The sequence below is a fragment of the Lonchura striata genome, chromosome 2, assembly GCF_046129695.1.
Source record: "Lonchura striata isolate bLonStr1 chromosome 2, bLonStr1.mat, whole genome shotgun sequence".
NCBI classification, from domain to species: domain Eukaryota; kingdom Metazoa; phylum Chordata; class Aves; order Passeriformes; family Estrildidae; genus Lonchura; species Lonchura striata.
Window position 1 is genome coordinate 31626218 of NC_134604.1, and position 27302 is coordinate 31653519.

Here is a 27302-nt window from a genome sequence, read left to right on the forward strand (position 1 = left end):
GCCAGCACCGTGACTCCTGGGTGCCAGCCCCGCAGGCACAGCGAGCAGCGGGGCAGGGCCGGGCCTGGGTGGCAGCCCCGCAGGCACAGCGAGCAGCGGGGCGGGCTCGGGGCAGGGCCGGGCGCCGCTCCCGCCGCTGCCGCCGCACCGCGTCCCGCCGGGCTCCGCTCCCGTCTCCCGGGCAACGGGCAAGCGGCGCCCGGGGAAGGCACCACGTGCCCGGAAGCGCCTCGAGGGAGGAAGTGACGGAGCGCCGGGGGAGCCCCAGAGGCCGAGATTTAAAAAAAAAAAAAAAAAAAAAAGAAAAAAAAAGGCAAAACCAACAAAAACATCAAAACGAGAAGAGGAAAAAAGGGATTAAAAAAGAGGCACACGGGGAGAGGGGCGGGCGGAGCGGGCGCGGGTCCCGCCCCTCGGGGCCGCCCCGACAGACCGCGGGCCCGCCGGAGCCGCCGCCAGGTGCCGCCCCCGGCCCCGCCCGCCCCGACACCGGAGCTGCCGCCCCGCCCCGCCCGCTCGGCCGGGCCCGGCTGCCCGCGCGCGGGGGCGTGTCGGGCGCGGCGGCGGCGGCGCGGGGGCTCCGGTGCGGCGGCGGCAGCGCGGGTCCCGCGGGCGGACGGGCGGGCGGCGGAGCGGGGCAGAGCCGAGCAGAGCCGAGCCGCGGCGGCTGCAGGTGAGGCGGGGCCCGGGGCGCGGGCAGCCACGGCGGGGAGAGTTCCCCGGGGCCAGCGCGGGATGGAAGTTGACAGCGGCGGCGGAGCAGCCATTGTCTGCCCGGCCCGGCCCCGAGCAGCTCCCCCGCGCAGCCCCGCTCCCTCCCCCGGGCAGCCCTCGCCCGGCTTCGGGCATCCTGCGGCGCATCCCGCCTCCCGCCGCGGCGGGGCTGCGGGCACGGCACGGGCGGGCAGGGCGCCCGCACGCCGTGTCGGATCAACTTTGCCGCCGGAGTTGCCGGCGGCCTGGGTGGCTGCCGCCGCGCTGTCCCCTTTCATCCTCTCCTCCTTCCATCCTTCCTTCCCTCCCGCTCTCCCGCCGCCGGCCGGGCGAGGCGCTTGGCGGGGAAAGGCGGGCTGGACAACGAGGGGTGGGGACCAGGTGGTGCGAGGGTCCTGCAGTGCTGGAGCGTCGTACCCGCTGCTGCTCCCAGAGCATCCCAGAGCAGTCATCTTGTCCCGGCGGTTCCACACCTCTGCTTGTGTGGCTTGGAAACTGTTGTAGAAGCATAGTAACGGCAGCGAATATGCTGTAGTACTCGGTGCTAATTTTGCTCCTTCAAACCTGTGGTGTAAATCTTACGTGTTTCCTAACTTCGTTTCTCAATGATGAAGTGACAGAACCACTAAGGAAAGTTAGAAAACGTTGTGCAGGCAGCAGTCATGTCCCGGGGGAATAGATGGAGTGAGCAAGTAAAACTTTTCAACCTCCTACTTAGTGCTTAATGATTAGAGTATTTTTTGGCTTGACTTTTGTCTGCCCTTGTGCTTGAAAAAGGTCAGGAACTTGTAGATGGGCCACCTGTGGTGTTCTCGGTGTGTGCTGAGATCCAAGTGTGGGTTAGGCTCTGGAGTGGTCCATGTTCTCATGCTTGTACTGCTGCCTGAGCCAGTTTTCTCCTTTCTCCCTCCGGTCCTTTTTACTGTGTGGTCATTCCTGCCATGATGCTAAAAAGCTTTTGTATCCTTCTGTGTCTTTCTTTTAGGGAGCAGTTCTAGCTATTGTTCAAAGGTTAATTTCCAGTAATGGCCACGTTGTTAAGTGTGTGTTGGTTTTCCTTTTTTGGTTCATTTGTATGGAAAATCCATGGTTTAATAATTTTTAGTAGGTTATCCATCTCATGGAGCAGCTAGCTGAGTCAAGTGATGTGATAGCCCAGTGATCACTAGGTTTTTGTAAGAGGAAAGTGCTTGGGGATGCAGTTGGAGGAGGGGAGAGTGTGTAATTCTCTATTTTGTGTGGAAATGGCCTGTGTTTGGATCGGATTACGCTAACATGGAGCTGCATCCTTAGATGAACTTGCTTGGGGAAATGCTGTGCCTTTTCATTTTTGTGTTTGGAAAGAGTTTTGCTGGATAACTCTCCTTGCTGTAATTGACTTAAAATTCTTACAGCCCTTCTGCAAAGCAAGCATGTGCTTCTCTGTCCACATCTCCAAAAGGCCTTCTGCCTACAGAGAGACCAACATTTTCTATGCCTCATGCCAGAGGTGTTTCGGCAATATTCTCTTTATGCTAGGACCTCATTTTAATAAGATCTAGATCAATATGGAACTCTCAAAAATGCTGGAAATCTTAGGAATCAGTGGTGCTACTTACTGAGGAAACACACATTGGTGGAGCAGAGCACCAAGGCAGAAGCCTGGCTTCTCCTGGTGAAGCTGTTGAAGGCAAGGGTATTTGCTGTAGCTAAGGTGAACATCTGTTGCATCCTTTCCTCACTCATGGGCACTTGTGGCATCACAAGTAATGTAATTCAACTCAGTGCTCTGGCAGAAAATAGGGTTTTAGGGTACCTTTTCTGCAGCTACCAAGTTGATCTAATGAGCACCAGAAGTGAGTTGAAGGAGGAGGATCTGCATTGGGAAGTTGAGGTGGTCAAGGGATCATAAATTGTCTCCTAATGGCAACTGAGCTGCTGGAGAACTTGGTGCAATGTGTGTAGTAGCTTCCTGTGCATTTTAACCCCACTCAAGTACTTTATTATCTACTACAGTTTAATTATTTCAAAAAGTCTGTATTCTCTCCCTTCTCAGTGTTTATTTTCAAGCTTCATTTAATTTTTCCCCTCTGGGGAAGATCTTTAAGTCAGTTGCTTCTCCAAGAGCTTTTATATTCTAGGTAGGTTTATTGACAAGCTGTTTCTAGCTGAAATAGGGTTGTGCCTGAAGAGAGTAGTGGCCATTTAGGAGGAGGTGTGTCTCAGTTAAAGAATTTTCCAGGTTTTGAGGAGCAGGTTTGAAGCAGCAGTTCCCTGATTTAGCCACCCATCCTCTGCAGAGTTAATGCTGTTGTCCTACTTTAAAGTCATCTGCTGCCCTTAGCACCATTTCAGAATTTAAAAAGTTGTGTGGCTGAGAATATTGTTGCACCTCAATTTCTGCTGCACAGGTCTGTTTGCTTGTACACCAGGAAAATGCTTGGTGGTGGTAAAGCTCAGAATCTTTGGATTTAAAAAGGGCTAGATAAAGGGGCTGTGCTGGTGCTTTGGCTCCTGGAAGCTCATTTACATGGGTCTCATTTAGAGGTCTCAGATACACTAGAGAGGAACTAGTTGGTATTTTGGAAATAAATAGGCTGTCTCGGTGGTAATAAGACTTACCAGAAATATTTTTTTTTAATCTTACATGGAGTTTTAACCTTTCAAAAAGTCGGGTTGATTTTCTTTTTTTCCAGTGGAATTCTGTTGTATTATCATTTTTTCTCTCTTTTCTGACTCTAGCCCCTCCTGCTGCTACTCCCTGTGTAGCTCATATTTCTTGCTGCAGGAAACTCCCTGATCATCTCAATGTGCTACTCTTCTGCTAAGCACTATTCAGTCTCACTTCTCTTCCTCTTAGCTGATGAAAGCCTTCTCCAGTCCTTTCTCAATCCTGCAATTCACTGCAACTCATCTTTCTGCTGCTGGAAGATCTCCCTGGTTCTGCATGACCTCTTCAGCAGCTTTTGCCTTACAAGTGTTACCAGTGAACACTTCATCCACTCTCCTTCTGGCTTTGTTCCTCCTGAAAGTAACTTGCCACCACAGATACCAGCTTCTAATCAGTATTCAAGTTAAGATCTGTTGGGAGCAACAAGTAGCCGGAAAGTTCATGTGATCAGAAGAAGAGTTGAGGGTTGGGGGTTAAACTGGGAGTTGGTATCAGTAGGGCATTGGAGCTGAGGGACTGGAGGAAGAGAGGATCAGAAATTGCCAAAGTGCATTGGAGGATGGAAGCACAGTGCAATTTGCCTGGGTTTGCTAGTTTCTATTGAAAGGAGAGGTGGTCAGGTCTGTAACTAGAATTGTTTTAATGAGCTGCAGCTGCTTCTTCACTACATTTTTAAGAGTTCAGGATACTGTAGCTTGCAACTATAGCATGGCAATAAAAGAATATGCACATTACATTTCTGCTGGTGGTAATAAAATATTTAAACTGTGAGTAAGATTTGTGGGTGATTTTAGAATCTCAGCTTCCCTGGTCCCTGCGATGTAGCAAAGCTGTGCAGGAAGACTGGTATTGAGATATTCTAGTACAAAAGCTGTGTAATGTAGTGAAATACAGTTTGTTTCATTTTGCAGCCTGACTTAGTTTCCAATTCTTTCAATGTAGATCTGGAGTCCATCTCAGCCTGAGCTCCTGGGATCCTGTCACCATGGAGACTGAAAGTGAGCAGAACTCCAACTCCACCAGTGGGAGCTCCAGTTCTGGAGGAAGCACCCGGCCTCAGATCTCTCAGATGTCACTCTATGAGCGACAGGCAGTACAGGTGAGACGTGGGTATGCTCTGGGATGGATGGCAGTGCATCACTGGAAGCTGGTGGTGAGCCCTTTTGTGTTCGTCTGCGTTGTTTTGTGTCAAGGTGGGACTATACTTAGAGGGCTGTCATCTTTTCATATTTAGAAATGCTTATGCTAGGCCTGATGTTTAGTTCTTGGAGTCTGAGGCTTCATGTTTTATAGGTTACTCCTTGAGTGTCCAGCTTCCTAGATATAATCTCTACTGTGGTCCAATAGATTGGTTTTAGCCTGCTGTTCTAGAGAAATGAGTTTGCCATCCCAGTTCCTCTATGCCCTCCATGCACAAACTACACGGGAACACTTGTCTGCCTGTGTAAGCATGCACATCCCCAGCTTCTTGAAGTTTATTAAAGTCTTGCAAGTGTGATTCCCACTGTTGTGGAATACACCTGTGATTCAGTGTGTCACCAAATTTATAACTGTTCTATGGATTTGGATGTGCTAATCTCCTGCCTGCTTTTTCATGTGCTCTAGGGATGTTCTCATGGCTTACTTACTTCGTCATTGCTCTCTTCAATCACATTTCAATGGCATGCAGTTTTTGACAATTGAGTTTTCTTCTTTATCTAGGCCCTGCAGGCACTCCAGAGACAGCCCAATGCAGCCCAGTACTTCCATCAGTTTATGCTCCAGCAGCAGTTTAACAGTGCCCAACTTCACAGCCTGGCTGCTGTCCAGCAGGTGAGTTGCCAAGAGGCAGAAGGAGAGAAGTTGGATCATTCTCTGGGGAAGATCCAGAGGTTCTGTTTTTATACAGTGCCTTACGCACCAAGTCATCCTGAGACAATGAGTCCCTAAACACATTGCTTAGAGTTTATACAGGCAGCCAGTCAACTGGAAGCCTGAAGCAAAGATTAATTTGGTTTTTTGGGTACAGAGCAGGAGAAGATAAAATTTGGCATCACCATCAAGGAACTTGCACTTGAGAGGCCTATTTGTACCCCCTGCACCTTCTTTAAATAAAAGATGGGTGGTTAAATCAGCAGTGAATGCAGTAATATTTAAAAACTGCATTAAAGGGAACAATGGGTTGTTGCTTCTCTGAGAATAAACATTTGTATTTGCATGAAATTTCAGGCAGCGTCCTCTGAAATGTCTGTCTTGGAACTTAGTAGCCATGTTTTCTTTACCAGCAGGAGGGTAAACCTGTCCAGCCAGGAAGCTGTCTCTAATTGAGACATACACAGCTCAATATAAATCAATGTATTTTATGATGTATAATTGTTGAGTGATTTTTTTTCTTTATCAGCTTTGCTCACCTACTAGACTTACTCATCAGTTCAAAATGGATTATGTGTGACATGAATGCATTCTGTTTGTGTAACAATACCTCAGTAGCTGTACTCCTTGGCAGTTAGTCCAGCATGTCATTGTTCTCAAAAATCCCTGACTGTAGTCTTATAGTATAGGATAAATAGAACCTTCTCATCAGTTTTGCACAAATCTTAGTTACAAAACTAAAGAAACTCATGCAGGGGGATTCCCCTGGCATCAGAGAGGGAGAAATAATTCTATCAATATTTATGTTCTTCCACAGACCATATGCTCTCTAGTCTGAATTTTGTTACTTGGAGTTCTATCATTGCATTTCTGCGAAACTGCCTAATTAGCCCAACAAATTGCTAATTTTGTGGGGAACGTCTGGGTGTTAACAGTGGATTCCAGCATCAGGGTGAGGGTTGGGTTGCAGTGTGTAGTATGATATGCTGGGCAAGAGTAGTGCATGTACCCATGGGGTGGAAGGAAGGTCATTTACTCTGAGGGTAAGGGACTAGGTGTTCTAACAGAGCCAGAAAATTGGGCTGGATTGAAAAGTTTGTTCAGGCACTCATTCCTCTGCCAATCTCTCCTGCAGGCTACAATTGCAGCCAGTAGACAGGCCAGCTCCCCCAACACTAGCACCTCGCAACAGACCACTACCACCCAGGCTTCTGTAAGTAAAACTGCTACCTCACATATATGTCAAACCCCCCTCCCCACTTTGTTTGGTCTCCTCCTTGTCTTTTAGGATGCACATGGCTTCTAAGAATCCAGGGAATCAACAAGATGGAGACAGCTTTGAGGATTTGGGGTGCTCTCCTTATTGGTGGGGCTTGAGGAAAAGAGATAAGGTTTTTGGGTGAGAGAGGCCTCTTAGCTGGAAAAGTAGACATGGATCTCTGTTAGCTGAGGCTTTGGGGATACATTGTCATGGATTAGAAAAGGATCAGGACTTGTAAGAAGGAGGAGTTGCAAGCAGCTTTTGTCTTAGGCAGAGCAGTAGTTTGTTGAATGAGAGGATGTCTGATTTTGTAGTGAGTGTTGAGGAGCTTGAATTTGCTCGGAGAGTAGATGAATTGGTAGAGAAGGTTTTGTGGTTTTTTTACCTTTACTTGGGTGGCTGGAGAAAATGATGTATTTTTTTGGATCTCTTATTGCAGTTGCATGCTAACAGTGATTCTCAAGCTCAGCATACAAATGAGGTCAGTATCCAGGGCTCTGGCTAATATAGATTGTGTAGCCTGTAGGACAAGCCCTCTAAGACAAGAACTTCTTGGTCCCCTGTGGGATACAGGAAATAACTGTAAAATGTCTGTTCTGATTGTACCCCACTAAGTGTATTTGTACTTATTTCTTGGCCTCCATCTCTTCATATGTGATTTGAAGCTTTTTTCTATTCTAAGATCAACCTTGCCACCACCTCAGCTGCTCAGCTGATCAGTCGGTCCCAGAGCGTGAGCTCCCCGAGCGCCACAACACTGACGCAGTCTGTGCTCCTCGGGAACACCACCTCACCGCCTCTCAACCAGTCACAGGCACAGATGTACCTTCGGGTAAGAGATGTGCATCAGTGTGGCCTGACCATGAGCCCCACTTAGCAGCCACTGCAGAGTTTCACTGCTTGGAATTACCAACACCTGCAGACTAACCTAGCTTTAAGGATGTTGCAGTATGTTTTAAAATTGCATGGGGAAGGTCTCCTCCCTGGAGCCACAAGTTTGATTCTGGGCTCAGCCTTCAAGAATGTTAACAACTGTGTGTCTCTGCTCTGCATAGATGTTAAAGGTTCCATAGCACTTCTCACTAGAGTGTAAATGTGAAATATGTGTCCTAGACTTGAATGTAGCTCACAGAAATAAAGCTACTCTTCTGGTTCAATGTTGGAACAGATACATGGTAAATTACTCTTCTACTGCTTGCTGAGCTCAGGGATATAAGTCAGATTTCAAGTAAGCCTAGACAAATAAATCAATGTGAACAAATGTCATCCTTTTAATTGCTTTGCAGTGCAGCTAGGTAGAAAGCATTAGGCTTCTCTATGGAGTCAAGTCTGGGGTTTGGGTTTTATTTGCAATATTTTATTGCAAAATATTTTCTGTTTTCCAGTTGGCTTCAGATACAGATTGTAATCCCCTTCTTTTCAAGCAGCACTAATCTTGGATGTATGGTTTTTATCACTGTTGTTCAACCAGTTCTAGATACACAGCCTTGGGCAGTCTGTGGGAATTAGCCCAGGCCTATGTTAGATAGAAGAGTGCTTGTTTCCATAAGGAAACTGTTCTGAGTTTCCTGCTTTGGAGGGTTATGTTCAGTGTTACAGTGCAGGGAGGGTTGGTGGTTTTGCAATATGTGACATTGCAGCCTAATGTTCCTTTATGATCTATTTGCTTGTGGTTTTTTTTGTCTTCCTTTCTCTCTTCTACCTCCGTTCCTTTCATTCCCCCATCACCTGATGCTCAACAGCCACAGCTGGGGAACCTGCTGCAGGTGAACCGGACCTTGGGCCGCAATGTGCCTCTCGCCTCCCAGCTCATCCTGATGCCCAATGGGGCTGTGGCTGCTGTCCAGCAGGAAGTACCACCCACTCAGTCTCCTGGGGTCCACGCAGACACAGACCAGGTCAGTGGCCATCCTCCCTTTCCCCTGCTTCTGCCACACCACGCTCTGGTCTTTGTCTCAAGTTGTCCCTGTAGAGCAGATTAGAGCTATTTTATCCCCAGCCCTTGTCCCTGTTCAGGCAGCAGATTTTGCCACCATGTTTTCATGTTTGCTTTCTGCTTCTGGAGATGAAATTAATTTCTGCTTAAAATTTCTGAGGTGAGCACAGGCTGGATCAATCCCATCTTCACAGTTTCTTGGTTGTTATTGTGCGAAAAGAACTCTTGAGTTCTATGTACAGTTTTCAGTCACTCTGCAATTAAGGGTCTTTACCAGAGGTAGTATTCCTTCATCCAGTTGGTTCGTTGTTGTAAAGATGCCAAAGACTTGTCTGAAGCAATCTTTTTAAAGAAAAGTTAGCTGTGATCAAATTTTGGAGGTGGCATTTGGAGCAGAAGTAAATACAGAGGATGGCAGCACCAAAATGCAGAGTGAAATTAGAAAGGGTGTGGGCCACGAGTAGATCTGTGGGCCTGGGGCAGGCAGGTGGCACAAAAACTGAAAATAATGACTGGTCTTTAAAGGGATAACTCAGTGCTTCTAGAGCCTTGCTGAAGTGGGTCCTGGTATTGACCAGGGTATGGCAGATAGGTCTGAAGTCTGTCCCATGCCCTGGAGAGAGACTGTGTACCCAGATCCTGTTCACAAAGTGCCATGAGATCTTTAATTTCCATCAAAGATTGGGCAGCAGAGAGTTCAGGATAATGTGCTTCCTGGAGAGGGCTGTGCTGAGCTCTGCCCAGCAATGTTAGCAGCTCCTCATATAAGACCTGAGGCATCAACTCAGCCTGCATCCCAGCAGAGTGTGTTGCTTATGTGTGCTCTGTTACACTCCTGGCAAGTACCGTGTATAAAGCACAAGGATTCTGTTTGGTGTGTGTGTCTCTAGGTGCAGAACTTGGCTGTGAGGAGCCAGCAGACCTCTGCCACTAACGCCCAGCTCCAGGGCTCTGCTCAGAAGACAGCCCTGCCAGGAAGCTCTCAGGCTTCGGGCCTGCCGCAGGCCACCAGCACCATGGCAGTGGCCCAGCCCTCCTCCAGCGGGGCAGGCCAGTCCCTCAACCTGAGCCAGGGAGCAGCAGGCAGCAATGGCGTCTCCGGGGCTGTGGTGGCCGGTGGTGGGAGCCAGCCCTCGATGGGACTGAGCCAGAGCTCCTCCGCAGGTGCCGCTGGCAGCTGCCAGAGGAAAGGCACCGGGGTGGTTCAGCCATTGCCGGTGGCGGCTGCCCAGGCCGTGACTGTCAGCCAGGGGAGCCAGACAGAGACGGAGAACGCAGCTGCAAAGAAGGGTGACACAGACAGTGGTGGACAGCAAACAGTGGGCATGAACCTCACCAGGACCGCTACACCAGCGCCCAGCCAGACGCTGATCAGCTCAGGTAAAAAACTCATCTGTTTTTTTCTCTTCGAAATCATTGGGCCTTCACAAGAATGATATTTGGAAGCCTGGTGATAGAAGGTTTTCCAACACATCTCCCAGCTTTGGACCTCGAGAGACTTGTCTCGAGGGGTTATCCCTTCCTATTAGCACAGGAAGCTGATTTAATCCCTCATGTCCCCTGCAAGTAAGCTGTCAGTCATTTTGGAATCTAATGTCTCAATCAGTGAAGTGGCTGCCTTATTTCTGTTGTTGTTGTTGTCAACTGAACTGTTGCTAACTTTTGTGCTCTGTTTTTTCTTACTCTGTTTTTGTATAGCAACATATACGCAGATCCAGCCACACTCACTGATCCAACAGCAGCAGCAGATCCATCTGCAGAAGCAGGTGGTGATCCAGCAGCAGATAGCCATACATCACCAGCAGCAGTTCCAGCACCGCCAATCCCAGCTCCTCCACACAGCCACCCATCTCCAACTGGCTCAACAGCAGCAACAGCAGCAAGCAGCATCTCTGACCCAGCAGCAGCAGCAAGCCCAGCCTCCACAGCAGCAGGCTCCCTCTCAAAGCCAGCAGCAGGCACAGACCCTTGTGGTGCAACCTATGTTGCAGTCTCAGCCACAGCATTTGCAGCTCCAGCAGGACAGTCCGTGCCAGGCAGCCACCAAGTCGCCTATTCCTATCCAGTCAAAATCTCTGGTCACCCCTCTCAAACCCCCTCAGCTTGGGCCTGCCAAAATGTCAGCAGCACAGCAGCCTCCGCCACACATCCCAGTGCAGGTAGTAGGCACTCGGCAGCAGAGCTCTGGCCAAGCCCAGGCTTTGGGCTTGGCTCAGATTGCTGCAGCAGTGCCGACGTCACGGGGAATGCCAGCTGTAGTCCAGCCTGTTTCCCAAACCCATGCTGCTTCCCCATCGTCATCTTCAGCTCCGGCATCCTCACAGGAAGCTCCCCCTCTCACCACAGGGGTGAATTTGGCACAAGTTCAAGGCACAGCCCACATGGTGAAGAGCCCAGCTTCCTCTCCAGTTGTGGCTCAGATGCCAGCAGCATTCTACATGCAGTCTGTCCAGTTGCCAGTAAGTGATACCATTGAGAAGGACAATAGCATATGGATTCTCTTTGTTCATTCCTAGGACACCAAGCGCAGTCCAGGCCCAGGTCAGTGGGATGGGATGGGTAAGGGGTTTGGGGAAAGGGATGTGGAGACTTTTTTACCTTCAAAAACACTAATTCCAATTCAGCCCCTGGGGTTACTGACTGCAAGTGTTTCTCTTCCACATTATCATTCAAAGGCTTGCATGAAGTTAATAGGTGAGACTCAGAGCCTGCCCCAGAGGGGTGGGTGTCCACATCACATACTGAGTATCCCACTTAACAATGGGGTTTGGTTGACCTTGGTTGCCTGCTGGATGGACCACCAAGTTGTTGCTCCATCACTCTCCCTTCACAACATGACAGAGGGAGAAAAATACAGTGAAAAGCTTGTGGATTGAGATAAGGATGTGAAGATCACTTTCCAATGACCATCATGGGCAAAACAAACTTAGTTTGTGGAAATGATTTATTTTACTGCCAGTTTAGTGTAGGATAATTGGAAATAAGAACAAAGGCAAAAAACACCTCCCCCCTTCTTCACAGGATCAGCTTCACTCCTGACTCTTCTACCTCCTCTCCCTGAATGGTTCAGGAGGACAGGAAATGGGATCTGTGGTCAGCTCATAAGGTTTTGTCTCTCCCTCATGCTTTTCCCTTGCTTTAGCATGGGGGAATCGCTCTCATGAAGTGCAGTTCTTCACAAACAATACAGTCCTTCATAAAGTTCTTGTCCAGTGTGGGTCTTTTCCCACAGGCTGCAGTTTTTCATTAACTGTTCCAGTGTGAATATTTCTGGGTTACAGATCCTTTGGTGTGTGGTACCAGCCACTGACCTAGGCCTCTAGGTCCATGTTGTTGTGAATTGTCCACCTAGAGCCTACCTAAATCCCTGAGACAACAGCACTTAGCCAGCTCAGATCATGGAATCATAAATAATTGGAGTTAAAAAGAATCCTAAAGATCGTGTAATTCCAACACCTCTGCCATGGGCAGGGACACCTTTCAGTAGACTAGGTTGCTCCATCCAACCTTGCCTTGAGCACCTCCTTAGCCATTTGCTGAGCCTCTTTCTAAACTCTTGTCTACTTCTTCAGGAAGGTGTCGCAGGATTTGTCTTGATTTTTAGAGCAGGGAGTCAGTCTGCTCCTGGTGAATGTATGTACCCTACTCTTTCAACTCTTCATTGAAACTGATCTGATTTATCCAAAAAACCTCTTTGGAAACTGCTTGAGTGAATGTCATTCCATTTCTTCCTATCAATAATCCTTTGAGGTTCACAGTGTCTTGGTCTTACGCCAGTGTATCAGCATGACTTGGGACATTAGATCCTAGTCTGGCATGGTAGTGAGTCTCCTCAAGCTTTGTTCCTTAATAGCAAATGCTCCCAAGTAGAGGTATGTATGAGGGAGCTAGAGACATCTCCAGAAGCAATCAAGTGTAATGGTGCAGGATGCTTTTTTTCTTGGTTTGTTCTGTTTTGATCTGGTTTGTTCTGTGTTTTGGAGCTGTTCTATCTGGTTACGTGTTCCTCTTTATTCCTTTAGGGCAAATCACAGGCCTTGGCAGTAAAGCGCAAGGCAGAGTCAGAGGAAGAGAAGGAGGAGCCAGCCAGTGTCACTGCACTCCTGCCTGCCAGGTCCTCTCCTGTAACAGACAGCCCCAAAAACATGGAGGAGAAGAGTGGTCTTGGAGGTGAGGTACAAAGGAGAGCTCTGTCTGTGTGTGATAATGACCTGAAGTAGGTAGAGCAAAGTTATCTCACTCCTGTCCTTTCCAGATAATTCTGATACTGCTGCCATTGCAACCACAAATGCCACATCAAGTGAAGGAGTCTCAGCCACCCCCACCTCTGCTTCCACTCCAAACCTGGCATTGGTGTCACGTCAGATGGGAGACTCCAAACCTCCTCAAGCCATCGTCAAGCCCCAGATCCTCACACACATCATTGAAGGCTTTGTCATCCAGGAAGGAGCAGAGCCCTTTCCAGTAGGGATTTTTTTGTTGTGGGGGAAGGAGGTGTAGCACTTTCTTGGGAGAGTGGTGGGCTTCCATTTTGCATAGAAGTATCTTTCCCCATATTCCAATTTAGCATTTTTAGCCTGAGACAGAGACAGTAAAGAAGGGAAGGGAGGGAGTTGTCATGAATAAAGCAAGGCATTAAGAGGTGTCATTGAAGAGAAGAGGTTTGAAGGAATAAAAACAACTGTTGCAGCAACTGCTTGCTCCAGTTGTTACTAAAGCAATAATTAATGCAGGAATTGTAAGGAGGCTCTCCTCTTTGTGAGGGAAAGATGCGTTTTGAACAGGCAGCAAGTGAAGTTGAAGTAAAGAAGGGAAATGGAGTTACATGGAATTGGACATTATTCAAGGCAGATAGTGCTTGGGGATCTTTAAATGAACAACCAAGCTTGTGAGTCAGGAAGCAGTAATGATTTTTTTTAGCATCTCTCCTTCCCTGTTAGGCAGAGAGATTCTTCTTAGTTAAATTTTGAGCTGCACATACCTTGGCAGAGGGTGGTGGACACAGGGAATCCTTTACTTGTGGGTCCAACTCATTCTCTCCTTGTCCAGGTGGGTTGTTCTCAGCTGCTGAAAGAATCTGAGAAACAACTGCAGGGAGAGGCTCCTTCTGGTCAGAATGAAAACCTGTCCAGCAATTCTCTAGGAGAGGATAGTGCTTCCATGGGTGAGTTTCAAGAACACAAGGACTAGCTAGAGTTACTGAAAGTCTCTGTGTTACCAGCTTAATGCATTACAGACTTGCATCTCTTCCTGCCACCTCCTTAAAGACTTGACCTGTGGAACTAGGATCTTGCTTTTTTTGAGTGCCAGAAGACTGCAATGCTTCTTTTGTTGTTGTAAATATTATCTAACACATCCTGTGTCAGCAGTAAGCAGGAGATTCTTAACTGTACCTGTCTTTAATGACTGTAGGCTGTAAAGGATGTGGACAGAGCAGAGTGATGGAGATTTCCTCCACAGCCTTGTAGGGTGCAAGGAATACACTATTTTTTGTTTGTTCCGTGAAGTAGTACTGACCAGGAGAAAAAACTGCTCTGTTTGATATGCTGGGGTCCTAATTAGCCGAGCTTGTGGTTCTTTTTTCCCCATTTGCTTCCCCAAGCTAACTACTTACTAGATTCAGTAGAAAACAGTGCTTGGAATCTGTCTGCTCAGAAAACCAGTGGAATGGGAAATCATGTGGTGTGTGATGGGCTTCAGTTCAGATCACCAACTGGTGTGTGTCTCTGTATCTCACTAGAACTTGACAAGAAGGCAAACTTGTTGAAGTGTGAATATTGTGGGAAGTATGCCCCAGCAAGCCAGTTCCGTGGCTCCAAGAGGTTTTGTTCCATGACCTGTGCTAAAAGGTAATAACAGCAAGATGTAATATTCCTTATCCCTGACTACATGTTTGCTGAAACTGGATGAGCACCAGTCATCCAGTGCCCCTTCTCCAAATAGTGTACCATCTTTCAGTACATCTGATTCTCCCTCTGTGGCTTGGAGGGCACAGAGATCCTTTACCACGAAATGATTTGTAAACGCTTCTAGGTCTGGAGAGGTGGATGTGTTGCTGAGTATAAATAGGATTTCTGGGTTGCTCAGAAAATGAACTGGGAAGGGGGAAATTCTGGGGCTATAAAGAACCTCTCTTCAGAGAAATATACATTTGACTGACTAAATAAATGCATACTGGTAGTGATCTCATGCATTGGTACTAGACAAAGACACAAGATAGCATTGGGGAAAAACCTGGGTAGAAGTTAGACTAGTCATTCCTGCCTCCTGTTGATAGCAGAGTGCTTGTTATAGGTCTTTTTTCCCTTAGGGGAATGACTTAATTGACCCTTCAGATGTTAGATCAAGAATCTGGTGTCCAAGTATTGCTTGTGTCAGAAGTCTGGACTGGTTCCCTCCAAGGGGAAGTCTTAGAAGGAGGAGGAACAGAACTTGATGGTAAAGAAGAGTCTTATCCCCATCTAGAGCAAGGAGCAGTAGTAAGTTTAGACAGTTGCTGCTTTCTAAGTGCTGCTCTGTTTCTGCTTACTTGAGGTACAATGTCAGCTGCAGCCATCAGTTCCGGATGCAGAGAAAGAAGATGAAGGAACTCCAGGAAGCCAACTACGCCCGTGTGCGCCGACGGGGACCACGGCGCAGCAGCTCCGAAAGCGCTCGAACAAAGATCCAGGGCAAGCGCCACAGGGTAAGGACACACACCTGTCAAGGCAGGCTTGCATAGGGTTTGTCCCTTCTGGCCGTACCACTTTGTCACAGTGGATGCAGGATGTGCCGTGGGCATGCTGACACACTTGTTACACAAGGCACAGGGAGCTGTTCTAATCCCTCATGGACTGCAGGAAGTGTGTTCACGTTCATACTTGTTCTGTGCACTATGTGTTTGCTCCCATGTGCATCTTGAAGGTCTCAGTGAGTGAGACCAGCTGACAGCCTTGGCAGAAAACAATCCACTTTTCCCATTTGATTTGCAGTCTTTCACATGAATGACTTGAATTGGGCTATAGATTAATGGAATGAGCCTCAGTTTTATGTGAGGGAGCTCTTGTGTCAGCTGCCCCTGGACCAACAGCTTGAGACAGTTGTGCCAGACTGTTGGGACAACTTCTGCTGCTCCTAAATAGCTTGTTTTGCAGCTGGTAATTGTGAATTTCTTAAAAAAACACAAACTTTTATTTTATTTTCTTTCTTTCCTGGGGGCTTGTAGGGCCAGGAAGACTCAAGTCGAGGTTCTGATAACTCCAGCTATGATGAAGCTTTGTCCCCTACATCTCCAGGACCCCTGTCAGTAAGAGCCAGTCATGGAGAGAGGGATCTGACAAACTCTAATATGGCCCCCCCCACCCCAGATCTACATGGCATCAACCCAGTTTTCCTGTCCAGCAATGCTAGTCGTTGGAGTGTGGAGGAGGTTTATGAGTTCATTGCATCATTGCAAGGTAAAGTTGAGATCCTCTCCTGCACTCCTGTGATCCAGTAGCATGGGGAGATTGGGCTCTCTTTCTGGAAAGAAAATGGTCTCAGTGGTGCCTACTGCTTTTGAACCTGTTTCTGAATTGGAGTAGATCATAGATTGATTCTCGGGATTTATTTCTCAAGTAGCCTGCGTTCTCAAGGAGACTGTGGACTAGAGTGGAGAAAGGGGTTGGTTAGATTCCTAGCTTGCTTTTCTGTACCTGCAGGAGGAATGAGGGGAGGAGTGCCCAATGCACATGTGCTTCTCACTGCTGTTTTTTGTTTTGCTTCACAGGGTGCCAAGAATTTGCTGAGCAATTTCGGTCACAGGAAATTGATGGTCAGGCCATGTTGCTTCTGAAGGAGGAACATCTCATGAGTGCTATGAACATGAAGCTGGGACCAGCTCTCAAGATCTGTGCCAAGATCAATGTCCTCAAGGAGACCTAAGAACTCTGAAGCCAGAGGTCTCACTTTTACTCTGACCTCAGGGCAGCTGCCAGTTTTGGAGTGTCCTGCTGGGGCGGGGAAGAATGGGACAGTCCCCTATTGTCTTGCATTCAAGAAGAATGAGAAGGAATTTAACTGATTGAAACTGCCATGCACAAGCCCATCTCTTGGTCTCTTAATGGTGCTACAAAGTTGAGGAAAACTGCCACCTGGGGCCTTCTTCCTGATTTTGAATATGCCTCCCCTGTATACACCACATAAAGATGTTAAGGGGATCTCTTTCTGTCTTAAAACACTTCTGCCCTCAACCCTTGCTTTGAATGTCATTGCCAGAACTCAAGGCATAGGAAGAGCTGGCCCCACATGGACATTGGGAGCACCTGTCCTTGGGGCTTTTGTGAAGGGGAACAAATTGCAGTTGACAGAGGTGATGGACAAGAATTTGAGCAAAAGGGGCTGCTGCTTTTCCACTTTTAAAAATACCAAGGCTGCTCATGAACTGGGTTTAATAGCCATTCCAGCATGTACCAAACTTGAAGGCCTGTGGCAATAGGAGCTGTTTTGTCTTCTCTGCATGTCTACAGGAGACAGTAAAGCTAAAGTGTTGTGGCAGCTATTTACTCCAGGTGCTCCTCTTGGAACCAGTCAGAGGATTTTTCCTGAGAACTTATGACAAAGTGATGGGAAACTCAAAGGGGAGGGGATTGTTTTACATTAGGGAAACTTGCAGCACGAGGTTTGTCTTCCCATTGTGTTAGAGCATAATTTACAGATCCAAAGCAGTCTCCAGAAGCACCAAGTATCTTCATGGAATGGGCAGGGGTTTTGTTTTGTGTGTTTTCTTACCAGTTTGTATTCTTTCCTATTCGTGTCTGTCTTCGTTATCCTCAGGAGAGCTTACGGGACAAAATTTAGGCTGACAGGATTGTACTGCTTGCCTCAGGCATTTTTTGGGTTTTGTTGTTCTTTCTGTTTTTTTTTTTTTTTTTTTTTTGTATCAGAAAACAAGTATTTCTCAGTTAAAAGAAACCAAACACCCCCTACAATAATGGAATACTAATCTTTTAATATGACTTCTCATTTCTAAAGGGTAGAATTTTTGTTACAGGCTGATTTTCTCCTACTCAGCCCTTCCAGGTTTGCTTAGGGGTTCTTTGGTTGTCGTATTTTTTTTAAGGACCAAATGTGGTATTTTGCTGTTTTGTAGCCAAATTGCCAAAGGTGAAAACCTGGGCAGAGTTATTCTCTTCCACAAGCACCTTTGCTTCAAACAGGCAAAACACCTGAAGGAGTTACACAAACTGTGAAGAGGTAAATGCTCTCTAGAGCCAAATACCTGAAAGCAAGATGGTGTTATAAACCATGTATCTCAGCTTTTCTATTTTCAAAAGTTTCACATACATATTTGAGTGAAACATAAGACTGTTCTCTGTGTTAAGCACCTACTGTTGCAGGAAAGCTGTAGTGGCATGGGAGAAAGCCTAATAGCATAGATAGGAAAACATTAGAGATCTTTAAAATGGGCTCTTTATTGACCCATGTTAGAAAAAGGAGGAGGAAAGTGCTTAGTAGAAGGATAAAATGTGGCAGCAGCTTCCTAGTCTTAACTGTGCTGCTGAATCTCACTTTTGTGACATCCTTTTTCATGTGAGTAGACTTCTGAGGCTTTGTGGATGCAAATAGACCCAAAGGAAGCTGCCTGTGCTTGCTTGCACCCTGCTACCACGAGTTTGGTCTGATGTAATCTGGGGACAGGGGAGGGGGAGCTTATAATCGGCAGTGAGCAGAGGCAGGCTGCCCTTAAACCATTTTATCCTTAGCAGGCTGGGTGTGGTACAACTCCTGCTTAGTTTGACCTTTGGCAGGGTAGGCAGGCAGGTAGCCTGCCACTGTTGCCATCTACTCCTGAGGACTGGATTTTATTTCAGTCAAATGGGAAGGCTTCACTTCTTCATTTCATGTTCAGTGTTCTTAATAAAAAATCCTTGATCAGGCTTTGCAGGTCTGGCTGCTTTTTAACCCCTGAGTGTTTGGAAAGTACAAACCTCATCACTAAGTTATTTCTGCAGAAAAATACAGAGCATAATCCATTCATCCAAAACTACCTGAGCTTCTAAAGTTTCAGTTTTGAAAGATGTGGATAGCCTTCCCTTCTAGGCCTGAGACGACCTGTAGTGAAACAAGGGGACAGCAAAAACCATGAAGAAACAAGAACATGTTCATTACTGGTAAGAGTTCAGGAACAAGGCACCACATATGGAGAACCCTTTACTTTTGGGTGAGAAAGATGTTCTGGTACCAAAGCAAGCTCTTGCTACATCAGCACAACACTTCACCAAGTTTTTTTGTCACTTTATTTTTGAAATTTGTGTTTTGTACAAAAAAAATTACCACCATGAAAACAGTAACAGATTTGCTGACTTCCTATTTTTCCCATGTTATGAGAAAGATTGAGACTGTAACAAAAGTCGAAGAAAGCAGGAATTGCTTGCCCACTCCAAACCCAGAAAGAAAGCAAGGCCACCCCTTTTCTCTCAGTGTCTTAAAAATACATGAACCTTGTTGTGGGAAAGGATGGATAAATATAATCGCCTGGCAAAAGATTTACAATAGTACAGCCAGGATGAAAACAATCCCCCCTACTGGCTAGACAATACCCTTACCTACAGATAAGTCCAAAAGTCAAATAGACTGTTCCATCTCAGCCCCCAAAATGTATGGTTCATCCCACATCTGTAACCCTCCCTTGAAACATCAAGTGCCTGTAACCCCATTGCCCCAAGTCTTGCTCCAGCCCACCTTGAAGCCCCCTGATAAGGGGTCTCCGAGGGGCCAGATGCTCTCCTGGAACTTCCCCTCTATTGGATCTTCTTCCCGCGTCTCCTAGAGCATCCTTTCTGCCCCTTGTCTCTCCCCTCCCCCATCCCCTCAGGCCTTGCCATGTGCTGCGTCTGGCAGCTCCAAGCAAGACCTTTCATCATCCCTAATAAACCTGATATCCCAAGAGCAGCCTTCAGAGATCTCTCATCTCCATTCATCTAAACCGTCCTGGAGCCCAGCATTCCCTACACCTTGTCAGTACTCTGCTGTTAACACAGTGGTGGCTTGCTTATTCAGTTTCTGCCCCCCAGACTGGGGGCAGTTCTCAGCTAGTCCACACAGTAGGGTAGAATGGGATTGCTCAGTCTAGCCTCTCAAATAAAAAGCAATTTAGAATCAAGGTGTGGAGTTCCTGAAGGTTCCTATTAAGTCTACAACTCAAGTGTACCTGCTTTTCACCAGGGCCCAAGGAGGTGGTCTTTGTCACTCCCAGCCAGTGGCAGTATGTTAAGTACCATCTGCGCAGGGCAAGTGTCTTTAAGACTGGCCTGCACCATGATTAAGGGGACAGTGATTTATGAAAGCTGACCATGTGAGAGTCCCTTATCCAATTCTCAGTGTGTTGGCATTCTTAGCCAGGGCTTCCATGGTTCCTTTGATATAAAAATAAATTCTGACATCTTCGTAGGAAAACCCTCTGCAAAACAAGGTATTTCTGGGGAGTGTAAAATCACAATGCTGACAGTGACTGAGGTGTGTGGGCAGTCACCTCAGGAAGCCTGTGTCAGAACTCAAGTGGCAGCTACCTGTCTCATTTTGTCTTAATGTCACTTTCAGTTTCAGCAAATGTTCCTTTTCCTTAGCAGCACATGTTTTTCCTTTTGCTTCTCACTGATTGAGAAGACTGAGTCAATACTTTGAAGTCAATATTTTGACTCCATTTAACTCCTATGGTTTTTCAGCATTGCCTCTCTCCAGTCTGAGAGGATGGCATGAATCCCTTTAGAGCTGTTGAAGGAAACTGTTGAGAAGTTCACACCATTGCCATTAGGGAAACAAAAGATTGCAGAGGTGCTAATGCCTGTTCACCCCCAGAGTCTGGCATAGAGCACTCTGTGCCCGTTATGCTGGCAGAAATTGTATAACAGCGCAGAAGCTAGAAAAGCTGAAAATGCATTCAAAGAAAAAGAATTCCAGTGTCTTACAGATTGTGTAAACCCTAGTGAAAAAATTAAAAAGAAAGAGAATATCCCTTTTACAGTGTCAGCTGTTTTAAGCCATAGCCTTTTTCCCTTTCTGCACCCATCGATGCCCCTTTTTTCCTCTTAGTGATTCATCTCCCATTCCTGCTCAGTGCTGAACATTTAAATTGCTGTTTTCTGCTCAACTGTCAACACTTCTTCCCTGAGCTCTGCTGCACTTTTAAAACCCAACCCAGCATTATATTTATAAGCCATGCCATTAGGAACCAGTGCTGTTCACATCCAGAGGCATCCATGGGACTTGACACACCGGAGACAGCGGAAGCAAACAGTGTAAAGAAAATCAGAAGTGAGAGAAGGAGAACTGGCTGGGAGGCACCTGGCTAAACAAGCACTGGGGAGATGGGGAGAAAAGATCTTGGTGTGGAAAGCCTATCACATGGGCAGCAAGTGGTCATCCCGTTCTTCTGACTCCTCTCCCAGCTGGTCATCCCCCACACCACGGTACGTGGCTGGTGCGTTCCGAGGCTTGGATCGGCACACAAAGTCACAGCCATCCTACGAGCACAGGACACAGCACTAGCATCAGACTGTTTGCAATTGACTCAGCATCCAAACCAAAGCAGCTCCTGCGATTTCTCTTTTGCTAAGGGATTATGCCTATCCTTGTGCTACCTGAAACATCTCCCCAAAATTTGGGGATAAAAAACATCCTACTAGGTCTTAAAAGCTCTGGACAGTTATGCAGCAACATCAGGCCAAGGCAAGTATGAAGGATAAATGCCACTGCCTACAATGACCACGGAAGGATTCACAGTCAGAAGTAAGCATTTCACAGTCCCCAGGTGAGCATTTCTACCTGGAAAGTGTGAACTCCTGAGGAGCACATGTTCTAGTTTGTTATGGAGCAGTTGCAGGACAGAGGAAATTGGTCTCAGCAAGGATTAAAAAATGGCATACTCAAGAAAAAGGAAACAGATACCCTCTTCTTCTGCTTCAAAGTACTCTACCCTGCTTGTAGGTCTACCCAAAACACAAAGTCAGTGCCTTTTTCTCCTAAGATGGGCCAGGCTGAGATTACGTAAGAATTTTTACTCACTGCCACCAAATTGCCCAGATCTTGCCAGAAGGCAAAGTGAGGAATCTGCTCCATGCCCTTTGCTCCCACAATGAGGCGCTGGTAGAGGAACCCACCAATGATGTAGACTGCAATCAGTGACACAAACCTAAGAGGCAGAATTAAAAAAAAAAAAAAGGAAAATCAAAGCTGAGGAAACCCTATAGAAAATCTCTTCCGAGATAGCACCACTCAAGAACAGCTGTAAACAGAAACCAGACCATAAAAGGTCTCCAACTTATCAATCTGGTTGTATTAATCTTTTAGCAGCATTATGTGAAGTAGTGCCTCCCAAACAGAAAATGAGTCAAGACTCCTGGTCTGAGTTCCCAGCTCTGGCAAAGAGCCATCATATAATTTTAGGAAGTCAAATCTCTCATGCTTCAGTGCACTTGTCCGTAAGCTATGAAGGAAAGTGTTTACTGAGAATGGACCAGCCCAGCATCATGCCTTGAGCAAGAGCCTTTGTCCAAAAAGCTCAGAGGCATAGTAACATCTAATGGTGGCAGTGGGAAAGTACACTGCAGTAATTTAGTCTTACTATATCATTTGCTACATTTCTAAATAGTACTGGAGATTATGACCCAGGCACAAACAGCTCTTCAAATGACTCACGTGATCAGCAGAATGGAGCCAACACTGAGGTGGGAATTCTCAGCTGGACAAGCCACACTGCTGTCCATTTCAAAGAGGTAGAAACACTCCTGCTCCTTTTCCCGCTCTTCAGAAATAATGCTGAATGAACTCTGCAATTTGGGAAAAGTGAAGTCATGTGAAAACATGCCCACACACACTGTACTTCACCAGGAGATAGTTTTATCAATGTTGGGGCAGCTGGGCACCAGACACTTGAGGCCAGCTCACTGTCCCCTCAAAACCTCTCTGCTCACAACCAACCATTGGTCTGGCAGCCCCCGATGCTCTCTCATCCCAGGTGTCACTCACCGCTGTAACTCCCCGCTTGCAAGAAATCATTATCACAGCTCGCCTCTTCTCACCACTGCAGTGCCTGCCATATGAATCACCTCCTTTATAAATCAGCATGATCCAGTCACCTGCCAGGAGAGAAACAATACAGGCTACAAATCCAGATCAGGAGGCGAAAGGCAGCTCCTGAGTAAGCCAAGTATTGAGTGGAATCGTACTTCCATTGAAGACCTGGGTTTCATTGATTCTTCCTATCACCGTGGTCTTTCCATTCTGTCTATCTGTTTGCACCAGGCCACCAAAGTCGTGCGAGGTGCTGTTGACCTCCCTGCACACCCTGAAATTGTAGACGTAGTTTTCTGTTTTGCCCTTCTCCACAGTCACGTTAAACCTGCAGCAGGGAGAGGACAGAAGAGACAGCCCATTGGATTACAAAGAACACTCGGAGCAGTGTCACTCCAGACCCGGCAGCCCATCAGAGACCAGACCACACTAACAGGGGGAGTCCATTCTGCAGTCTGACCCAAATCCTCCCTTCCCCTTGGCCCACTGCGCAGCCCCGAGGCCTGCAGGGTGTTGTGCTGTACCTCATGTGGCTCAGGGGCTCCAGTTTCTTCAGCAGGGCTCTCTCTGTCTGTGATTCACTGCTCTCATCACCAACCACATCACAGCTCCTCTCTTCGGACTGCTCAGCCCCTGCTACAGCCAGGGCCACAAAGACCAGCAGCAAGGCCGAGGTATGGCAAGGTGGTGACATCCTGGACACATGCCACAGAGAACACAGAGGATTAACTTCACAAAGGATTAGTTTCAGCCCCCTGCAAACTAACTTCAGGGTCATGGAGTCAATGATTAGCCACTTCCTCAGTCCTGACTGCAAAAAGCAGAAGCTGAAACAACTCACAGTTCACAAGAGACTAAATCTGAATCTCTTGCGCAGCCAAAGTCAAATCACTGGGCTGATTTGGGGCCCTCTTCTGAATTTGCTTTGAGACCACAAAAAGTTTTGCTGCTGAGCACATTAATTGGCTGCCAGAGCAGAGTCCAGCAGACTGAATGCTGGAGTAAATTTCAAGCATAGTCCACTGTTTGTTATGGTGTTGCTCTGAGAAGCCAGTCAGCAGAAAATTATTTATGAGGCCTCTAATCAATCATCTTCACAGCTCTCGTGTAAAGAGCTCACAGGGAAGAGCCACTGTGGTTAGTCAGACTCTGTTCATTCAAGTGCCTTAATCTTTATAATGATCTTCCCAGTATTCCTTTAGCTGAAAATCTGAAATACATTAATAATGCTAAACTGCAACTTCACAGAACCTTCCTTTCCTTCCCTTCCCAGTTTCGACTAGGGAAGAAGGAAAGCAAGGCATCCTATGTAAGATCCAATCAACAAGGCAGTAAGGAAGATAATAACAGTAAGAATTAATAATAGCAATAATAATAACAACAACATTATAAGACTGTAAGAGTTGGCTTTCAGGTTCATGCTAAAATCACAAATGAAACACTCAATGATGGCACCAGTCAAACAAGGCAGTCAGATTCCCCCCCCCCCGCTTCTTGTGTGGCAGATTTTGGTAAAGCTCCAGTCGTTGGTGGAAGGCAGGCCCTCCATTAAATAAGCACCTGGACACAGAGCCCGTTTGAGTGAACCTGATGATTTCCCCAGAGCCCCCGGAGTCCACAGCTGCTGAGCGGCTCTGCTCGCCACGGGGCACCAAAAGACCGCAGAAACCACGGAGTGGGCAAGGCTGGAAGGGACCAAAGTGGGTCACTTGGTCCAACTTCCCTGCTCAAGCAGGGTCACCCTAGCGTGGCACAGGATTGTCTACAGACGGTTCTGCGGTATCTCCAGCGAGGGAGACTCCACAGCCTCCACGGGCAATCGGTTCCAGTGCGCGGTCGCGAAATGAGGAAGCCCGTGACACGAGCACTCGTGACTGCTCTCTCCCAAAAGCAGAACCTGCGCTCAGCCCTAGACATGGCTTCTCCCGGCAACTTGCTGCGCCTCGCTGGGAGCGGCCCGGCCGAGCTCCTCCAGCCGGGGGCCCCTGCCCCAGACCCGCCCGGGACGGAGCGCGGCTTCGCCCCGCGGCCTCGCTGTGCCAGCGCCGCACCCGCCCACCCACCTGCGGCCGCCCGCGGGGAGCAGAGACCCGCGGCTCACGCGCATCCCATACTGGGCGGCACGGGCGGCACGGGCGGCACCGGCCTCCTCCGCGTCCCGACCGGCTCCCTCGGCTGCCCCGCGAGCCGGAAGCCGGGAAGAGCGTGGCGGAACTGGAGCCCGGCTCCAATGGGAGCGCGGGAGCGGCCGGGAGCGCCCGCCCAGCAGCGCTGCGGAGCGAATGATGCGCGGCGGGGAAGGACGGGCAGGGCCGGGGCGCGCCGGGGCACGCCCCCTTCCTTTCTGCCAGCCAATAGGCGATGAGCCTCAGCACGGAGGCTCCGCCCCCGCTCGCCGTTCTGCCAATGAGCGACGAGGGCGGGCAGAGAGGAGGAGCCCTCACGGCGCGGAGCCGGAGCGAGCCGCGCCTGCCGTGCCGTGCCGTGCCGTGCCGTGCCGAGGCTCCCGCTGCGGATCAGCGCCCACAGGGGCTCTGTGACTGTCCCTCGCTGAAGTGGCGCTCTGCCCTCTCCTGTGCCCCGCGCAGGTTCGGAGAGCCGCAGGCAGCTGGCCGCATCAGCAGGAATGAAGGGCTTCTCGGCTTCTCCGGAGGCGGTAGCAGTCCCTCTGTGTTGAGCTTTGCCATACCCACCAGGTGCCTCCAGAGTGAACTGTGTTGCAGGAGCAAGGCGCCTCGACCACTTCACAAACTGCTTTGTGGCCTTGATCCTTCTGATTTTGTCCCCACTTTGTGTCTCTGGTGGATTCTCCATGTTTTGTTCTTGTACTTTGGAATAAAGGTGCCTCCCCCAACTCCTGCAGATTTTACCACTGTAGAGGAATTCCAGGTCCAGCACACAAGGTTGGGGTGCTTGAGCATCTTGGATGTCATTAATAAAGCTATAAATGTGAGATGTGAGACTGGCCTGTTCAAAGGACATCTCTCTCCTTATGATGTGTTCCCAGAGCACGTCCCACTTTCCAGGAGTCTGCTACTGGAAGGGACACATCTTCTTCACCAGAGTTCTGAGACTTTTGCATCCTCTAGTTAAGAAAGAAATGCTGCAGTTAAAGAATGTACCAACATGCTGGAAAAGGTATGTGTCTGAGTGAAATTTGGGAGGTTCTCCCTCTGGTATGCTGCTTCAGTAGTGAAGAACTACGGAAGAAATGCTGCTGGCTCCTGGAAAACTGATCAGTTTAGTTCTACTGTGGCTCCATACTTACAGTATGGCGCAGCTGCATTAGTCAGATTTATTTATTCACACTTACATGTGAATGTAAGTGTGAATAAATAACCGAGAGTTGCCTTCATACCTTCTACAGTGTGATCCTTCCCCCTCTACTTCCTGTCTTACTGGTATTATGGGGAAAAAAAAGGTAAACAACATTAAAACAGCTCTTAATTCTTTCCCACAAGCTTACACTTCTCCACTTCTTCACAAATAGTGCTGTCTTTGTAGTCACTCTGGGTCAGCAGGCAGCCTGGGCAGTTTAAAAGTGACAAAACTGGCAGGAGCTGGGAGAGGCACCTTTATTCCAAAGTATGAGAGAACATGGAAATACTGGAGAGAATCTACCAAAGAAACACAAAGCTGGGATAAAATCGGATTTGGACACTTAAGCTGTGTCTTCTGTCTCTCTGAGCTTGAAAGCTCTCTTTAGACTTCTCTATTATTCACTGGAAGCATTTAGGAGAGACATTCTGCCTCTTGTCTTGCTCTGCTATCTTATGCCTTCCCCATCCTTTCAAGCACTCTCCCTATCTTGCTGTCCAGAGGCCCTACCTAGGATTGGAAGGAATCCTGTGGGTGCAATATGCCACCCTTACAGGCAAGTGAAGAAGTTTGCAGAAATATCCAGTCCCTTCCCCACCATGTGCGTTGTAACAATGGCAAATCCCATGCAGTAATTTAGAACATGTCACCAGAATTTAGAACATATCACCAGAAGGGGGAACAATCATCCCTGTTGGAGGTAGCAGTGATCCCAACTCCTTTGTTGAGCATGCCCAGACATATATTGCAAATTAACTGTAGTGTACTGTGCTGAAGAAGTGCAGCCTGAGCCTGACCAATATTCCCATTCTGAGCACAAAATGGAAGGGATCAGAATGTGGATTAAAACAAAAACCAGCCAACTATGCAGCTAGGAGATTTATTGGGGTGCTGGAAACATCTGTACTCCCCACCAGAATCACAGAATCTTTTAGTTTGGAAAAGACCCTGAAGATCATTAGGCAAGCCCAGCACTAAACCATGTCCCTAAGCTCCACATCTGCATATTTAAAAAAAATACTTTCAGGGATGGTGACTCAACCACTTCCCTGTCCAGTCTGTCCCAGTGCTTGATATCCTTTTCGGTGAAGAAAATGTTGCCGATATCCAATCTTAACCTCCCCTAGCACAACTTGAATTATTCTCATCAATGGTCAACACTTCAAAAGAAAAGTAGCTTTTCCTATTGTTGCTGACCATAGAATCACCAAATGGTTGAGTTGGGAAGGAACCTTTCAATGTCATCTGGTCCCACCCTCTGCTCAAGCCAGCCCACCTTCAACCTGGTCCACCTACAGCCCAGGACTGTGTCCAGGCCACTCACCACTGAGGGACACACCACAACATCTCTGGCCAACCTATGTCAGTTTTCAGCCACCCTCAGAGTAAAAAAAAGTGTTTCCTGGCAACACCTGTGTTCAGAGGAAACATCTTCTGTCTTTCAGTTTGTTACTGTGGCCTCTTGTCCTCTCACTGGGCACCACTGAAGAGTTTGACTCTTCTTGTACCCTCCCTTCCGGTAATTATATACATTAATTGGA

At 47.7% G+C, this 27302-nt stretch overlaps 2 protein-coding genes across 2 annotated transcripts; one reads left to right on the forward strand and one right to left on the reverse strand.

Annotated features, from left to right (window-relative positions):
* Positions 1 to 583: 583 nt before the first annotated feature.
* Positions 584 to 16926, forward strand: PHC1 (polyhomeotic homolog 1). The gene is made up of 16 exons (XM_077781284.1): positions 584 to 673; positions 4307 to 4463; positions 5066 to 5176; positions 6351 to 6428; positions 6916 to 6957; positions 7159 to 7308; positions 8219 to 8374; positions 9303 to 9792; positions 10111 to 10871; positions 12435 to 12582; positions 12668 to 12876; positions 13462 to 13576; positions 14153 to 14261; positions 14947 to 15097; positions 15617 to 15848; positions 16160 to 16926. Exons 2-16 carry the CDS (start codon positions 4350 to 4352, stop codon positions 16312 to 16314), a joined length of 3021 nt encoding a protein of 1006 aa, XP_077637410.1. The 5' UTR covers positions 584 to 673; positions 4307 to 4349; the 3' UTR covers positions 16315 to 16926.
* A 1724-nt stretch (positions 16927 to 18650) lies between these two features.
* M6PR (mannose-6-phosphate receptor, cation dependent) lies at positions 18651 to 24650 on the reverse strand. Its single transcript, XM_021533912.3, has 7 exons — positions 24507 to 24650; positions 22968 to 23138; positions 22599 to 22771; positions 22399 to 22508; positions 22069 to 22199; positions 21436 to 21562; positions 18651 to 20894 (listed from the first exon to the last, which is right to left on the reverse strand). The coding sequence occupies exons 1-7, from the start codon at positions 24548 to 24550 to the stop codon at positions 20772 to 20774; spliced, it is 879 nt and encodes a 292-aa protein (XP_021389587.2). The 5' UTR covers positions 24551 to 24650; the 3' UTR covers positions 18651 to 20771.
* Positions 24651 to 27302: the final 2652 nt, after the last annotated feature.

What these genes read in the sequence shown, in the direction of transcription:
- PHC1 (XM_077781284.1), top strand. Translation starts at nt 4,350, where the DNA reads ATGGAGACTGAAAGTGAGCAGAACTCCAACTCCACCAGTGGGAGCTCC. An exon ending in AAGGAGCAGAGCCCTTTCCA is followed by an intron (nt 12,877 to 13,461) that starts GTAGGGATTTTT and finishes CTCCTTGTCCAG; the next exon opens with GTGGGTTGTTCTCAGCTGCT. An exon ending in TCCATGACCTGTGCTAAAAG is followed by an intron (nt 14,262 to 14,946) that starts GTAATAACAGCA and finishes TGCTTACTTGAG; the next exon opens with GTACAATGTCAGCTGCAGCC.
- M6PR (XM_021533912.3), bottom strand. Translation starts at nt 24,550, where the DNA reads ATGCGCGTGAGCCGCGGGTCTCTGCTCCCCGCGGGCGGCCGCAG. An exon ending in GAGCCCCTGAGCCACATGAG is followed by an intron (nt 22,772 to 22,967) that starts GTACAGCACAAC and finishes TCCCTGCTGCAG; the next exon opens with GTTTAACGTGACTGTGGAGA. An exon ending in GGCTCCATTCTGCTGATCAC is followed by an intron (nt 21,563 to 22,068) that starts GTGAGTCATTTG and finishes TCTGCCTCTTAG; the next exon opens with GTTTGTGTCACTGATTGCAG.